Source organism: Schistocerca cancellata, chromosome 10 (genome assembly GCF_023864275.1).
Source record: "Schistocerca cancellata isolate TAMUIC-IGC-003103 chromosome 10, iqSchCanc2.1, whole genome shotgun sequence".
NCBI lineage: Eukaryota > Metazoa > Arthropoda > Insecta > Orthoptera > Acrididae > Schistocerca > Schistocerca cancellata.
This window is the reverse complement of record NC_064635.1, coordinates 209,637,573-209,654,593: the sequence shown is the minus strand read 5'-3', so window position 1 is coordinate 209,654,593 and position 17,021 is coordinate 209,637,573. Positions and strand designations below refer to the sequence as shown.

Here is a 17,021-nt window from a genome sequence, read left to right as displayed (position 1 = left end):
AATACAGTACCGTCCTCAGCCTACCAGGGAGGTATCGACGCAGACATGCGATCTGACCTTTAGTGCTACGGTCGTCCATTCGCCCAGTGCTAAGATCGCCCGGTCAGCGTCTCCTCTTCCTCCTGTCGCCCCTAAGATGCAAGCACCTTCTTCATCTTCTGCCAAGACCAAGGCTCAGAAGTCAGATGCACGGGCCTTCTAGAAGGAACCGTCCCGTGAAGACTTCTTACGTACCCCGCCCCGCACTCCTAGCCATCGCCCAGTAATTTGACTAAACGACCTTCCAAGAAGGCTCATAGGAAGGAAAGTTCTTCTTCTCCGCCACGGCGTGTTTCTTCTCCTGCGCCACCCAGCGGTTGCCGCCCCAGGCCGTCATCTGTTTCAAATTTCGTCTAGTGCAGTCTCCCGCAAACAGTCTTTCCGTCTCATGCTATTCGGTAAGTCCATCATGACCCAGAGTTCTGTGCAACTTTTTGTAAACCGTGCCATCTTTTTTTCTTCATCGCTCTTCCTCCCCATTGAACCCTTCTGTCAGAAGGAGCCGTTGGCTCTGAAAGCTTACAAATTTCCTTGACCTTTATATTGGGCTGGAGCGCAAGTGTGTAGAAATTGTCCACAAGTTTAATAAACACAATACATACACATAAGAGACTTTAGTCATCAATAGTATACTCTCCTTCCCTGTTTACAACAGTCTACCAATACTAGGGTAACTTTTCAATTCCGTGTGGTTTTAAGGCAAAGAACCTGTCGAGTCGTGTTCAGAGCACATTTTCGTGCAGAAAGGACATATCTATAAGGTTGCACAGTAGAGCAGAAAAGGCGAAAATCTGAGTGTGAAAGGTCAGGTGAAGAAGGGGGTGCAGAATTACGTCTCAACCCATCTCCTCTTTAGTGTTTTTTGGCAGTCTAGCAGAATGCGAGTGGGTGTTATTTGAAGTAACATCGGTTCACCCAGTCTTCCTGGTCATTGTTCTTGAATTGTGTCTGCTAAATGTTTCACTTGTTGGCAATGGCACAGGTATTGCTTTGTTTTCCTTACGTTAGCATACAGGCGCCATTTCTCATCACCAGTAACAATTCAGGATAGGAATGGTCGGTGTTGTTCATGAGCCAATTGATGACGAGCAAGCAGAGATGCCCATCAGCAACTGCTGATTTTTGTGATTTTGGCTTAGGCCACTAATACCATACACCCTGTTTTTGAATCTTTCACATTGCATGCAAATATCACACAATGGTAGAATGAACACAGTTCATCACATTTGCCAGTTCTTGAGTACACTTACATGGGTCCTTCTGTATTAATGCATGTAAATGATCTTCATCAAACCCCTAAGGTCTTCCTAAACATGGAGTCACTAATATCAAAATGATCTTCCTTAAAACGAGAAAACCATTTTCTTGCTGTGCTCTGTCCAGTGGTATTATCATCATACATGGCGCAAATGTTTCTGACTGCCTCTGCTGCTGTCACCCCTGTACTTAACTCAGTCAGGAGAATATATAAGAAATATTCAGATTTCTGCACTTGACACTCCATTTTCTAGCCTCCACAGCTCCATTCACTATCTTCAAATGACAATATGTAAACTCAAATAGCAACAGTGAAATAGAAATGAAAAGTGACAATAAATAAATAAACCCATAATAACAAGTATGTCAACATACGAGTTACATTGTAACTACTCTGTTGGTAACACAGGGCTGTTTGTACTCAGTTCGTTGTCCCACGAAGGAAAAATCCCTGACAGTACAAAGAGGTGAACCTGGGTCATATACAGTATAACCCCACTTTAATGTTTTCCTGCCATTTACAACATTTTTTATCAGTCCCGTCAAATTTCCTATGCCCACAATGTTAATTTTCACCTGATTTTGTGTCAACATATTTATAATTTCCTCACGATTTAAGCATTACGAAAAAATGTTTGGAGACAAAATGATGCTGACATGATGTTGGTCATCCAGTAATGTTTACAGATATTACGTGGTTAAGTTTATTGACACCAGGGCACCTTATTCAGCGGATTTGAACTGGTAAACATGTAAAAGGTGGAACAATTAATGCCATATCTCCCACCACCACAACCACCACCACCAAGCTCTACTTGGCATGGTGGCTGATGTGAGTAACAAGGTTCGTTCGAATGAAGATACCGTGACCAATCACAACCGTTTCCAAACTGCCTCTACTTTGCAAACACTGATGAACCATACTTAGCGTGTTTTGGCATATGGCCATGTGAAGCGGTAGTTGATGCAGTCATTCACTTCGTGTTGCTCAAATGGTTTTTAGTTTAAAGTGCCGGTTACGTGTTTTATTCATGCTGAGCATAACCTGTTTCGAGAATTTATTCTTGTTGTCAAGTGCAGTGTTTACAAACAGTGTGTGTGTGTGTGTGTGTGTGTGTGTGTGTGTGTGTGTGTGTGTGTGGGTGGGTGGGTGGGTGGGTGGGTGGGTTTTTTTTTCCCCTACATAACTGGTGAGGTACAGTACATGACTACAGTAAAAGAGACACAACATAACACACATTCAAACACCTTACAAAATACTTATTTACATATTTTCACTTGGCAACGAGAAAAAATTCTCGAAACACGTCGTGCTAAGCATGAAAAAAAATACATTACTAGTGCAGTATTTAATTATTTAAATAATGAATGACAGCTGCAGCCTTTCAAAAACATCGATAATGGCATTTGAAATTGAGTCAAATGTTCCTGCTTCCCAGACAGTTTTCAGTTCCAGTTATGTCAGCAGTTTTTGTTAGATAATAAACCTTCATTAGATAATAAACAAGTCTCTGACAACTCTTTTGATGCCTGTTACGTGCATATATCATACATACAGTACAAGGGGGTATCCTATACGTTACTTTTACAGCTTAAAGTGCTATTTCCCACATTTTACATTTTCCCGCATTTTACATTTTCCTGCATTTTACACTTTTTATTTTATTTTATTTTATTTTTATTCCCTCGAAAAGTGTAAATGCTGGGTTTTCACTGTGTATGACAGTCAGATACACCGACCACTCCACTACAGAGGCTATTATAAGCTGATGGATATTATAATATTAATGTCATGAAGTCTGCTTGCAACAAATATAAAGTTAGCAGGAGATATACAATATATTTTGTATATGTAAATAATTAGCATTTCAGTGGAACAGCACTGAAGGAATGCCATATACATTCTGTATATAAGGAGGGAAAAAAAGAAAAGGAAAAAAAAGGCTGTTTTCTTACTTAGAAATTGCATTTTAATGTCGATTGTTTATGTTGTGCTGTTTGTAAGAGGGGAAAAGTGAATTCAACAACAGCAGGACTGTGACCTATGAAGACTGCAGTTTATAGTTCCATGACATTGCAGCTTACATTGATCTGGATTCCAGAACTGCCTTGCAAATAGGGAGCCAATGGATTCAGGATGCCAGTACTTAATACCATGCGAGATTTCAGTGAGTCCACGCAACAAATGCCCAAGAGGACAGAAATATTATCAACTTGGCTGTACGGGGTCATGCGATCACTTTAGATACTTTTTAGTAGGGAAATGGTTTGCTTTGCAGCAAGACAAATATTCATACCTACAGTGTGACAATATGTAGAGACCCCACGGATTGTCAGCATGGTGACTGTGTTTCCCTTAAAGCAGCAACAGAGAGAGAGGTGTTCCGTGGTAGGGGACTGAATGACAACACTGTATCTTGAGAGACGAGTCCCAGTTCTGCCTACAGTGCTGAGGAGAGTAAACGTTGCCAGATGGCATTTTTTCTTGATCATTTAGGACCAGCACATAACACAATATTACGTGGTGTCACTGGGCAAACATCATGATCACCTCTTCTTTCAGATAGCTGATAAGTTGATCACGTTTGACTTAATTCGGGCCAGTTCTTGTGTCCTATGCAAGATCACACATTGTCCACGCTGTCCTGATCTACCGTATTTACTCGAATCTAAGCCGCACCCGAAAAATGAGACTCGAAATCGAGGAAAAAAATTTTCCCGAATCTAAGCCGCACCTGAAATTTGAGACTCGAAATTCAAGGGGAGAGAAAAGTTTTAGGCCGCACCTCCAAATCAAAACAAAGTTGGTCCATTGTAATACGAGACACAATTTAGGTCGAATGAATGACGATACAGCTACAGTAGTTTGGTTCGAGTCGTAAGCTTAACAGTTAAGTTTTACCAGGTAGCCATTGCTATACGTCAGGCGCTCCGTCCGTATTTATATGGGTACCCTTCCTTTTCACGTGCTTCGTCTGGTTTGAATCGATTGCTTATTTTGCTTTGATCTGATAAGTGAAGTTTTCTTTGTTATAGGTGTTAACGTCACTCTGAGCTGAAAATGCATTACTGTACTGTGTCATGCATTGTTTGTCTCATTCTGATAGTGCGTGTTTACGGCCTGTCGCCGCGCGCGGCATGGCTTGCTTTTGTGCGCGCTACCGCCGCTTACAATTAAAAAAAAAGAAAAGAGAGGAATCGTCTCACTAGTGAAACAATGGCAAGAGACTGCTATTTGTTGTTACTTACACTGCTTTCTTTGATAATGATAAACAAGAACCAAATAATAGACTGCATATGATAGAATATGTTCTGAACGAGAGTTAGGCGAAAATTTTTCTCCGTTTGAAAATCTTTGCGGCCGCTTCTCTAGTACGTCAAATTCTGCACAGGAATTAGTCATCTTAGGTTTAAAAATCTAATCAGTTGCCGTGCTTAATTTCTGACTGTATCACTATTAGGCATAAGAAAAATAGGAATGTAAACATGACACGATACGTATATTCTTCCGCGTTTGCTGTTGTCTCACTCTAGTTTCGTAGTTTATTAGGCAGATAGGATTCAAATGAAATAGCAGCAAACACGAAAGAATACGTGGCATAATGTTTACATTCATATTATTCTTATGGTGAAGAGAATACTGCATGTGATTCACATTTTGTCAGGTTTCTATTAGCAACCACCTCTTCTCACAGGTAGTAAAAAATTCAACACGTAGAGTTGGCCATATTGACAAACATCCCAAACAATCTTGCCAGTCGGATTTTCGTAGTACATTGAAATTCTGCTACATTCGAAGATGAACAATACGGAATTTGTATTTACTTCGTTGGATAATGTACGAAAATACAGTGGTCGAAACTCGGGGCGGAGAAAAAAGCTAGTCTTCCACCTTTTTTTAAATTTATTTACTGACGCAGAGATTTTGGCGCCAGTATTTATCTCTGTGCCTACAAAGCATCCCCTTGTAGCGCTACATATATTTGACGGCAGAAGTTAGTTGTGGCGGCACCTACCAACATTTTTCAGAACTTCCGCTTGCTTTGCACTCGATTCTAAGCCGCAGGCGGTTTTTTGGATTACAAAAACCGGAAAAAAAGTGCGGCTTAGATTCGAGTAAATATGGTACTTAAATAGAGAAGGAATCCGACTGTTGTCCGATCCAGCCTGTTCTCCGTGGCTCTCTCCCATTCAAAATATCTGGTCGTGAGTTGCCAAGGGACTGATATTTAATAACTTGATAGCCATTACAGTTGCTAAACTTTGGTGCAGCATGGAATGACTTACTTGTGTCTATCATCCATGCACTGTTAACTTGATACCCAGACAGGTTAGGCCATTGCTGTTGCTGGAGATTCCAGCTTAGTGTGCTATATTTTGCACCCTGTATACTTTCAAACCACTTACAAATTTAGTAATATAACAGTGAAAATAAGCAGTTTTTGAACATGTGATGTGATTGACAGGTGAAAAGTCTACTCACCAAACAGTGGCAGTAGAGAACACATAGAAAATTGAAGGAAATGTGCAAGCTTTCGTAGCCAATGGCTCCTCCTCCTGTTAGATAGGTTGAAGGGGAAGGAAGGGGTTTGAAGGAAAAGGCATGGTGGGGTTTAGGGAATGGAAAGAGCTGCCCAGAACACTAAGTCAGGGGAGACTTAGTGGATGCGATGAGTAGGAAAGACTCATTCTGTCTACCCTGACTCAGGATTCTCGGCAATTATTCCATAACAGTCAGCATTTTCTAAACATCACCAGTACTCTTCCTTCATCCCTTTTCCTACCACTTCAAAACTGAGACAGTCTTTCCTGCTCATTCCCTCCAGTAAGTCTCCTCTGACCCTAGGGTTATGGGTGACTTTTCTGTAACTATCACCATTCACTAAATGGTGCCAATATACTCTTTCCTTCTCATCCTATCCTCTGAGTTTCCTCTGATGTGGGGTTCTGGGCAACTTTTCCATAACTCTCATCAATTCCTAAACCTCACCAGTCCTTTTCCTTCATCCCTCTTCTTTCCCCTTCTACACTTCTGTCAGAAGGAGCCAATGTCTCCAAAAGCTTGCAAGTTTCCTAAATTTCCTTAATTTTAAATGTGTTTTCTCTTGCTGCCACTTGGTGTGTAGATGTTTCATTTACAAATTTAATAATGTATTCTTTGTATCTTACTGTATACAGTGCTCTCCCACTCCCACTCTACCTCCCCCCCCTCCCCCTCCCCCTCCCCCAATGTTGGCTACATGACATTTGACATATTTCGGTCACTGTTTGTGTATCTTTTACAGTGTACCATGTCGGCAGCTCAGACGGTGGCTGGTCACCAGTGTTCTCTTTCAAGACACCACCATCTCCACCAGCATCGGAGGGCGGTGATTCCGCGGCTCAGTGGGCCCCACGCATTTTGGTCCTAGGGGATATGGGCACTCTAAATGCCAAGTCGCTCCCCTATCTGCAAGAGGAAGTGATGCACCAGAGTGCTGATGGTATCTTACACGTTGGAGACTTTGCGTACGACATGGACTGGGTAAGGGTACTGTACTTAATGTGTCTGCCTACACTGTCTTTTTTTTTTTTTTTTTTTTTTTTTTTTTTTTTTTTTTTTTTTTTTTAATAAAGGTCTGTCCGTAAGAAAAAAAAGTAGTAAATGTGTAAATAACAAGAGATCAGTCAAAGTGGAGACAATTCATGAGGACATATGATGTGTGTTAAAGCATATTTGTATTAGTTTTGAAAGAGAAGAGAAAGAAAAGAAGAAAAAGGTATGGATTAAGGGGAGGGGAAGTAAACAAGTGCTATACATTACAGATATCTTTTAACAATGATATTTTTTTTTTAAGGCAAACAATGGAAACTCCAGGTTTGAATATCAGCAATGTAAGAAAAAGATAGATTGCAAACTTACCATACGGACAACACATTGAGTTATTAACTTGCAGACACGCACAATTAAAAGACTCGTACATATTAACTTTCGGCCACAGCCTTCATCCGAAAAAGAGAAAGAAAGAGAAACACACACATTCATTCACACAAGCAAGCGCACCTAACGCGTACGTGACCACGATATCCCTGCAGCAGCAATCTGGAGGAGATGGGGAAAGGGAAGGGTTAGCAGTGTACAGTTAAAAGGAGAGGAGAGTGTTGTCTGGCAGTGGGTGCAGGGACTGGACTACAAAGAGGTGCAAGTTGGGAGGCTGTGGAGGAGGAAGGTGGGAAGGGGCAGGGGGAATGGAGTGAAAAAAGGGGAGGTGCATTGGCAGAGGGCAACACACGAAGAGGGTGGGAGACAAGAGTAAGGGGGAAGTGATAGGACAAAGGGGATGAAAACAGTTTGGTGAATGGTTTGGGGACAGTACATTATAGTAGATTGAGGCCAGTATAATTTTGCGAGTAGAGAATGTGTTGTAAGGATAACTCCCATCTGCACTGTTTCAAAAAGCTAGTGGTGGGCCAAGATGGCTTGGGGTATGGAGCAGCCATTGAGGTCAAGCAGGTTATGGTCAGCTGCATATTGTGCCACACATTAGTCTACTTTGCTCTTGGTCACAGTTTGGTGGCAGCCTTTCATCCTGGTGGGCAGCTGGTTGGTAGTCATACCAGTATAAAAAGCTGTGCAATGATAGCAGCAGAGCTGGTGGTGTGTGTGTGTGTGTGTGTGTGTGTGTGTGTGTGTGTGGCAGGACAGGAACAGGAAGTGCTGGTTGGGTGCATTGGGCATATCTCACTCGGAGGATGTTGGTTAGGATGTCTCTCCTCTCAAGACACGATGATAGGTTATCAGAGTCCTGGCAAAGGGTGCGGTTTGGTTGTTCCAGTCTGGGTGGGTATTGGGTCACAAAGGGTACTGCAGCTTGTTTCTCCCAAGAGGTCAATGTCTACGGAGGGGGCATGTTGTGTTGAGGAGGACCAGGTGAAGCGATGGGAGAGGTGTTAAGGTTGTGAAGGTAGGGTGCTTTGCTCTGAGTGCAGATCGTGAAGTTATCATCAATGAACCTGAGCCAGACAAGGGATTTGGTAGTTCGGGAGGCTAGGGAGGTCTCCTCTAGATGACCCATATACAGGTTTGCACAGGAGGGATCCATTCGGATGCCCTTGGCTGTGCTGCAGATTTATTTGTATAACTACCCTTCAAAGGATAAGTAGGTGTGAGTTAGGATAAGGTTAGTAAGGTGTATGAGGAGTGGGGTAGTGGGTTTGGAGCCTGAAGACATTGGTGAAGGTAGTGTTAAACAGCAGTAAGATCGTGGACGTCAGGGATGTCGGTGTATAGGGAGATGACGTCAACAGTGACGAATAGGTATCCAGGAGGTAAAGGAGTGGGGATGGTGGAGAGTCAGTGAAGGAAGTGGTTGGTATCTTTGACACGTGAGGCCATATAATTGGCAGTAGGTTGGAGGTGTTGGTCAATGAGGGCTGAAATTCTTTCAGTGGAGGCACTATTATTAGCCACTATGTGCCATCCAGGTTTATCGGGTTTGTAGATTTGAGGAGCATGTATAAGGTGGGTGTGCAGTGTGCCATAGGGATGAGGAGGGAAATTGATTCCAGAGAGAGGTTCTGGGAAGGTGCTAAGGATTTAAGCAGGGATTGGGGGTTATGTTGGACTTCTGGGATGTGATCACTCTGGCAAAGTTTGTAGGTGGATGAGTCAAATGATTAGCAGAAGCCATCCACTAGGTATTCACTGTGATTCATAACAGTGGTGGAACCTTTGCCTGCAGGTAGGATGATTGGATCAGGATTGGTTTTGAGGTTGCGTATGGCTGTTCTTTCTTCTGCTGAAAGGTTGGTGTTCTGAGAAAGGGCCTGGGGAAGGATGGTGAGGGTTAGTTGGAGGTAAGGAATTTCTGTAAGGTAATCAGTGATTGGGGGTGGGGGATTTCATGGTTGGATGGTGGTATGAACTGGGAGAGGCAGGGTTCAATGTTGGGATCAGGTTACCTTTGGTTTAAGGAATTCGTGGCAAAGAAGTGTTTCCATTGTAGGCATAGGGAGAAGGTCTTTAAGTCCAGAATGGTTAAATGTGAGTGTAGAGCTAAAGATGAGTCCTTTGGATAGATGCAAAACTTTTGTGGGGCTGAGGGGTTTGGTGGAAAGGTTAACAACAACATTATGGGAATGTTTTGGCTCTGGCTTTAGTGGAGTGTTGGTTGGGAGTTCTGGGGGTTCGTGGAAAGTTGGAAAGGTCAGTTAGGCAGGGTTTGGGTGCTGCGAGTGGTTGAGGAGGAACAACACTGTGGTAAGGACTGGTCGGATAGTGGTGCCCCGATATGGCAGTAGGATGTCAGCAGGTTGGATAACAGATGAAGGTGAAGGTAGTGTCTCGGATGCTCCTCCATGTGCTAGAGAGCAAGGGATTCAGTTTCAGAGATTTGATGTATGGAGCAGGGATTGCACAGTAACTGTATCTTGTGGAGCGGGCAGAGGTGGTTTTCATTCCGTTCCCCCTCGTCTTCCCCACCCCCGGTGTCCCACTGCCTCCCTATCCCGCGCCTGTCGGCAGTCTTGTCCCTGCACACTCTGCCAGACAGCATTTTGCTCTCCCCACACCTGTTCGTGGCTATCCCTTCCCCTTCCCCACTCCCTCAAGATTGCTGCTTCCATTCCACATAACAGTTGCATTCTGGTCAGAGCTGCCAGAGATGGTGTGTGTGTGTGTGTGTGTGTGTGTGTGAGAGAGAGAGAGAGAGAGAGAGAGAGAGAGAGAGAGAGAGAGAGAGAGGTGTGTGTGTCCCAATGTTTGAGTGACTAAACTAGTGTCAGTTTATAACTCATTTTCAATAGTGCTATAGAAGATTAAGAAAGAGTATTACAAGTATAAGTTAAGAAATATTACAGTGATAAACTGCAAAAGTATATTACCAAACTACATAAATTTAAAAAAACAACCCTTAAATTTCATGTATTTGTATATATTTTATATATTTGTAATTTATCAGTGTAATATTTTTGTACTTATTCTTGGTCAGTTAATGTTTTTATTGGGATATTTGTAATGACTGGTAAGAAAATGTTTGACTGCAATAAACTTTACTTTTAAAGTAAATGTGGTCTTGCTGATCACCACCAGTAAAATCGTAACATGAAAATAAAGGACCTACTTTATGGTTATGTTGCTGCTGGAGAACTGGAGAAACTACTTGTATTTCAGGTGGGGAAATGCAGTAGTCAACTATACAATGGAAGTCAGAGTAGACAAACAAATTGGGCACATAAAAAAGCACAACACTACTGACAACATTGTTATAACCCATACAATGTAAAATTATATACTTCAGCACATCATTTTGTTAAGTGTGGACTTCAGCACGTGGGGCTGCTAGTGAAAATGTTGCTCATAGAATCTTTTCTATATTTTGTTTATGTTGGCTTCTGCTGCCAGTGGCAGTTGACATAAAAGGTTTCTGAGTGCAGTACTAGGCCATATTGTGACTATACTGGTGCAACAACTGTTCCGGCCATAGTTACAGTGGCCTCCTTCAGGGTGTACAGTAGAAGGCCACCGTAACTGTGAGGACACTTGCATTTTTTAACTAGTGATGGTCCTCCACATCCATTCTTTAATTCTTCAGTAGCCAGTTTAATAGAAGTTAACATCAGAACTCACCTCTCCTATTGTTGTTGCCAAAAGTAAAATTTTCATAGCCTTGTGACATTGGTATACATCTTGAAATAAGAACACAAACTGCTTGATCGACTTTGAAGTATGCTGGCACATTTTAAGGAAATATGTGAAGGCTGATTAACAAAGACTGAGACTGATTTTATTCTGTAGCTTCCACGATAGTCTCCTATCTATACTGTGAATATTTGAAAAGAACGGGTTTTTATATATAATGTCCATAGGCGGCAGCATTCTCGCATCAGTAGGTTGGTAGTAATGTTCTAGTTTGTAGATACTTTTCGCATTTCTCATACCAAACAATGGAGGTGACGCAAGAGGACCAGTACGGCGCAATAAAATTCTGTGTTCGTTTAAACCGTACAGCCCCCGAGACTTGCAAAAACCTGCAACAAGTGATGGTGAAGCTGCACATCATCATCGTGCAACATTGTTTAGGTAGTTAGAGGATTTCAAAGAAGGCCAACTTGTCCGTTAAGCAAGGTGGACCTGATATTTTAGCTTCTTCTATGAATGAAGTCGACATCAACACAGCTGCTGTGATTGTCTGTGAGAATCGGCAAGTAACAGTACGTAATCTAATTGAAGTATTGAGAATCTCATATGGCAGTATCCTTATGACCCATGTTTGTGCCCATTGGGTGCCATTTCTGTTGACTCCTGAACAAAAGAATGTGCAAATGGAGACAAGCCGCATCTTTCCGCTGATGGAGGGGATGTGTTTCTGGAATAGATTATTGCTGGTGATATGTCATGGCTGTCTCCTTATGATCCTGAAGGAAAACAGGCTTAGCACAGTGCTGAAATCCATATGCAAGGAAGGTGATGGTGATCACATTTTTTGTATCCAATGGAACGATTTACCTGCAAGCACCTCCCCTGTACACTACAGTTACAGCAGCATACTACATATCAGTCAGTATTGGCTAAACTCAGGAAGCACATTGCAAGGAAATTACCAGAACTGTCTCGGACTAGGTACTGACTTTATCGTAACAGTGTGTGATCTCGAGTTGCAAATCGAGCCGTGCAGTTTCTGGCTCAATTCGACATTGCCTGTGTACTCTATCTATCTTATAGTCTCAACCTTGCACCCTTTGATTTTTTTTTTATTCCCATTACTAAAGGCAAAGCTTCAGAGCATTCGGTATGACTACTGCGAAGCAGTGCTCGGGAAAAATGACGCGATTGTCTATGACCTGACAAAGAATGGGGTGCATCGTGTATTCGAGGTCTGGCAGAGTCACTATAAAAAGTGCATTTGAGTAGGAGGGGAGTAAATGTTGAAACAGTAATAAACACCTGTGAAAAAATTAGCCTCAGTCTTTGTCAATCGGCCTTCATATTGTGTGCGCTGGTACACTGACCAGACTTTCTCATGGGTTCCGTTTTTTTCATTCCTGATATATGAGACATTATCCAAATTTTCTGAAATTTGTGTTTTTCATGAGAATGGTTAAAAGTTCACTGAAACACCACTAGGTATTGTAATGGATCTGGGAGATGTGTTATTTTCTACCAAATTGTGAATGTTTTCTTATATTTTTGTCAGATTTTTTTTATTGTAATTTGCCTTATCTTATGTTAATTTACTTATATTTTTGAGAGTAGCAGCATATAGATTACTATTAGTAGATGTGACGAAGAATATCAAAGAGACTGGTTACAAGTGGAAGCTTGTGTGTTGTGTAAAATGTCTTTGACGCTGGAGTCGTCTTTGACTGTAGTCAGTCGGCAGTTAACTCTTGGTGTGTGTTGACGGTAGAACAATGTGCAGGTCACCGTCATAAATATTTGTTAGTAAAAAAAAATTGTTACTATTTTTTTATATAAACTTTAAGAAGAAACCACATTCGAAGAAATGGTATTTGAAGCACCAAAAATGAGGCAAACGCATTGAACCAGGTCAATTCTGCAGCCGACAAAACTGCATAAGGGAATCGTACTTCCACAAGACAACTGAAGCCAAGACACATATCGCCTTGTAAACATTTAACAGAAAAGGTACTGTCATGAAATATGCCAAATTTAAGTAAATAAAAAATAGTGAGCCTATTTCAACTGGGGGCTCAGCCGGGATACCATATTTCAACTGGGGACTGTAGCCGGGATATTGTGTTCACGTGATCTTCGACAGTGCTACGAGGAAGAAAATTTTTGTGTGTTAATACCAGTTTTTTCAGAATGTGTTTTACAGTATTTGTGTTCATCGGGAAGTAAAAGTTTTGGAGAAGAAATGTTTCGGCAAAAATGTAGTTCACGACAGAAGTAATTTCAAGAATTTTGGTCAACAATCACATGAATGGAAAACGTGGATTTGCAACAGTAGAAGTGTTCCAGATAAGTCACGAAACCCTCGTATTTTGTTAAAACAATATTTTTATCTTGTTTTGTATTGTTGTGTGTTTTTTTTTTTTTCTTTCACAATGACTTATGAGATTTTCGAGAGTATTGTGCCTAAAGTAGAAAATAGTAATTTAATGGACTTCGAAAATCAGGACAGGTCAAATGAAACAGCAAGAACTGATCAATTTGATTTAAAAAGTTTTCTTGTAAATTTCACAAAAGAAATTAAACAATCAGTTGACGACAATAAGACTTACTGGGATGAAAAAATTGATAACATTTTGTTGCAAGTCCAAGCAGTCAATACCCAAGTGGGTGATCTTTCGAACAGAGTTGGCAGTGTTGAGGAAAAAATTGAATCTGTGGAAGCAAAAGTAAATGAAATTGATGCTGAATTGAGCGATGAAATTAATACTGTAAAAAAAATGAGTTACTGGCAGATAAGGAAAGAAATTTAATTGATTTTAATGAGATAAAAGGGGAAATTAAAAATTTGGATGAGAACACAAGTTTTAGTAAAAAATGTAGAACAAGAAACTGACAATCGTTTGGTTACTCTAGAAAAAAAGAGTAGAATGCAATGATTTAGAAAACAAAAAAATCTGTCAAAGAACTTAGTGAAAAACTTGAAAGTTTTGACATTGAATTTCAAAGCAAAAATCACAATGTCAACACATGCAATCTTGTATCTAATATTCCAGTGAAGCACTTTTCGGTAGATGGACCCTTACATCCCGTTGATTTTATACAGTATTGTAAGGATTGTTTTTTACCGCACTCACCAGATGATAGCAAAATTAAATTTGTGAAAAAATTCTTGGAAGGGGAAGCTTTGACTTGGGCAAACCAGATTGTAGCTGTGGGGATGACCTTTTCAGAATTTGAATCAAAATTTCTGGAAAATTTTTGGGATGATCTTAAACAAACTAGAATCAAAAGTGAATTTTCGAATGGGAGAAACTATAGAGAATCAGATGGGAGCATGAAACAATTTTGCAAAAGTGAAATTCAAAAACTTATTCATTTAACAAAACCTTTGGATGACTTGATCAAAGTTGATACCTTAAAGAGAAGATTGCCATCAGCAATGCAGTTGAGTTTAGGTCATTGCCCTGATAGTAATGTTGAGCAGTTTCTCAATTATATTGAAAAGTTGGATAGGGTAACAACAAGAACACACAGTGGGTTTACTCAGAAAGGTAATGATCAAAATTGGGGAAATGATAACTTTCAAAAAAGGGAACAAAACAATTATCATGATGTCAGTCAAAATTCAGGGGGATATAACAATTTTCAAAAGAAGGACCATAATTTTCATTCAAAACAAGAACAACATTTTCGTGGAAATAATCAACAAAAATAGAGAACACTTTAGGGATCAAAATCACAGAAATTTTGCTACAGATCAGTACAATAGAAACTACCAACAATCAGGTAATGTTTGGCATAGGAATGGGAACAGAAATGTTGATCAGAGACATGGGCAGAACCACAATCAGCAGTTGTAATTCAGGAAATAAAAAAAGAGTAGATGCCCCCTTGATGGTCCGCAAGGTTGGGGCAGAAGGTGAGCATGATGGAAGGACCAATGGATGTGACTATCATAAACCCAAACATGACAGTTCCAAACCTAAGCTATCACATGAGGTTATTAGTTGTTACTTATTGAAAACATTTGAAGAGGAAAATAATGATGATATTGATAAAGATAAAATTTTCAGTACACAAGAACATACAGTAGATAAAAGTAATTGTGATTCATTTAATTTAACAGAGTTTTACACTTGGGCAGAAAAGAACAACACTTTGTCAGATGATGTAATTTGTAGTAGTTCAGAGACGTGTGTGAATGAAAGAGAGAATGCATGCTGTGTGGATGAAAATATTGGTGAAAGGGATCTGGTAACATTAGAAAGGGGAAATAATATTTCAGGGGATAATTTGAATGTGTATGACCTGAATATGTATAATGATGTTGATGATAAAGTTGATAATGATGGTAATGGTATTGATGATGATGTTGAGGAAAGGTGTTTCATTAGTTTAAATAGGGAGTTGGGTATACACATGGTTGAAAATGGATTAAATAGTAAGAATATTATAGAAATTCCCAGGGATGTTACCAGGATGAATAAGGCTTGCAAGCAGGGTGTATGTGAAAGTGTGAATTTTGATGTTGTTGGTAAAGAATCTGACTACACAAATAATGATGACACATGTATAACTTCTAGCCTAAGTGAAACATTTACAGATACTAATTACACACACACATTTCTTATGAATCTATGGCTGAACAGTAAAACTATTTCTTTTGACAAGAACTTTAGAAAGATGCTTATTAATGTATGTGAAACTATATGTCCTGAGTGGTGGAAAAAGATGAGATATTTTATATTTGAAAAGCTGAAGGATAAGTACTTCAATAGTATACAATGTGATTTGGATGAAAATTCTTGGCTATTTGAGATAATCGAGAGTACTGATGACAATGTTGTATCTTGTGCGCATTTTATAACTGTGACAAATAATACATGTAATGATATACCATATGATTCTGATAAGTATAGGTTTGGGGAAATTGAAAGTGATTTATTACATGAGGATACAGGTTCTGAGAAAAGTGATCAATTTTGCAGTCCTTATATAAAAGTTCAAATTGGGTCATGGATTGGTAAATGTTTGATACAGGAAGTGAGGTCTCGGGAATATCTGAAAGGTTAAGCAAGAAATTGAAAGTGGGGAAAGGTTATGTTGAAATGCTAGTTGTTGGGTAAAGATAAAAGGTGCTACTGGGAAGAGCAGTAAATTGGTAAAAAGCCAGGCTTTAGTGACATTTTTAATTGAAGGCAAGTTGTTCACACGTGGATGTTTTGTAATTCAGGAATTCAATGAGGATTTTATTTTGGGTATGAATTGGATAGTAAAAGTAAATACAGCATTTGATTGGGTTGGAAGAAAACTTTTGATAGAAACTAGTGAAAGGGAATACATTCAGACAAATTTTGTGAACACGCTTGGTGATCAGAGTAATGGAAATTTTGACAGTATCATTTTACTAAAAGAAAATAGATTGGAGAATATTGAAATTCATAGATTTGATACTGATGAAGTTGAATTTGGGAATTTAGTAAATTTGAAAATTTCAGAAACACAAAATTTATCTGGGGAGCAAAAACAACAGTTACAAAATCTGCTGTGGGAATACAGTGATGTTTTCAGTGACATACCTGGTAGGGTAAAGGGTTATCAGTGTGAGCTTCAGGTAAAACCTCATGAACCATTTTTCATAAAACCATACAGTATTGCAATATCAAAAAGACCTGCTGTTGAGAAAGAGCTGAAAAAGATGGAAGGATGTAATATAATAGAAAGGAGTATCAGTGCATACAGTGACCCAATGAGCCCTTTGCTATACATTCTTGCCACTGAAGAAGTACTCCGAATTGGAGAAAATGAAGAAGATGTGTATGTATATGCATACGCTGATGACATAGCCATAGGTTCAACAGATATACAGAAGCTGCAGAGAATCATTGAGAAAATAGACAGATGGTTCAGTGAACACAAACTACACATAAACATAGCAAAGACAGAAATGGTAATTTTCAGAAAAGGTGGCAAAACACCCAAGAATGCGGAAATCAGTATCAGAGGACAAAAAATAAAAATCTCATCAGACTTTAAATACCTAGGAGTGACATTGCAACCAACAGCCAAATGCTTCACAAAACATACAACAGAACGTGCAGCCCAAGCA

General features: G+C 39.9%; 1 protein-coding gene across 2 annotated transcripts in view; it reads left to right on the top strand.

Annotated features, from left to right (window-relative positions):
- The window catches only part of LOC126106644 (acid phosphatase type 7-like), a 198,895-nt gene that overhangs the window by 89,952 nt on the left and 91,922 nt on the right, over positions 1 to 17,021 (top strand). For both annotated transcript variants that reach the window (XM_049913001.1, XM_049913000.1), the window contains exon 4: positions 6,582 to 6,820. In XM_049913001.1, coding sequence (XP_049768958.1) covers positions 6,582 to 6,820 — 239 coding nt within the window. The remainder of the gene's footprint in view (positions 1 to 6,581; positions 6,821 to 17,021) is intronic.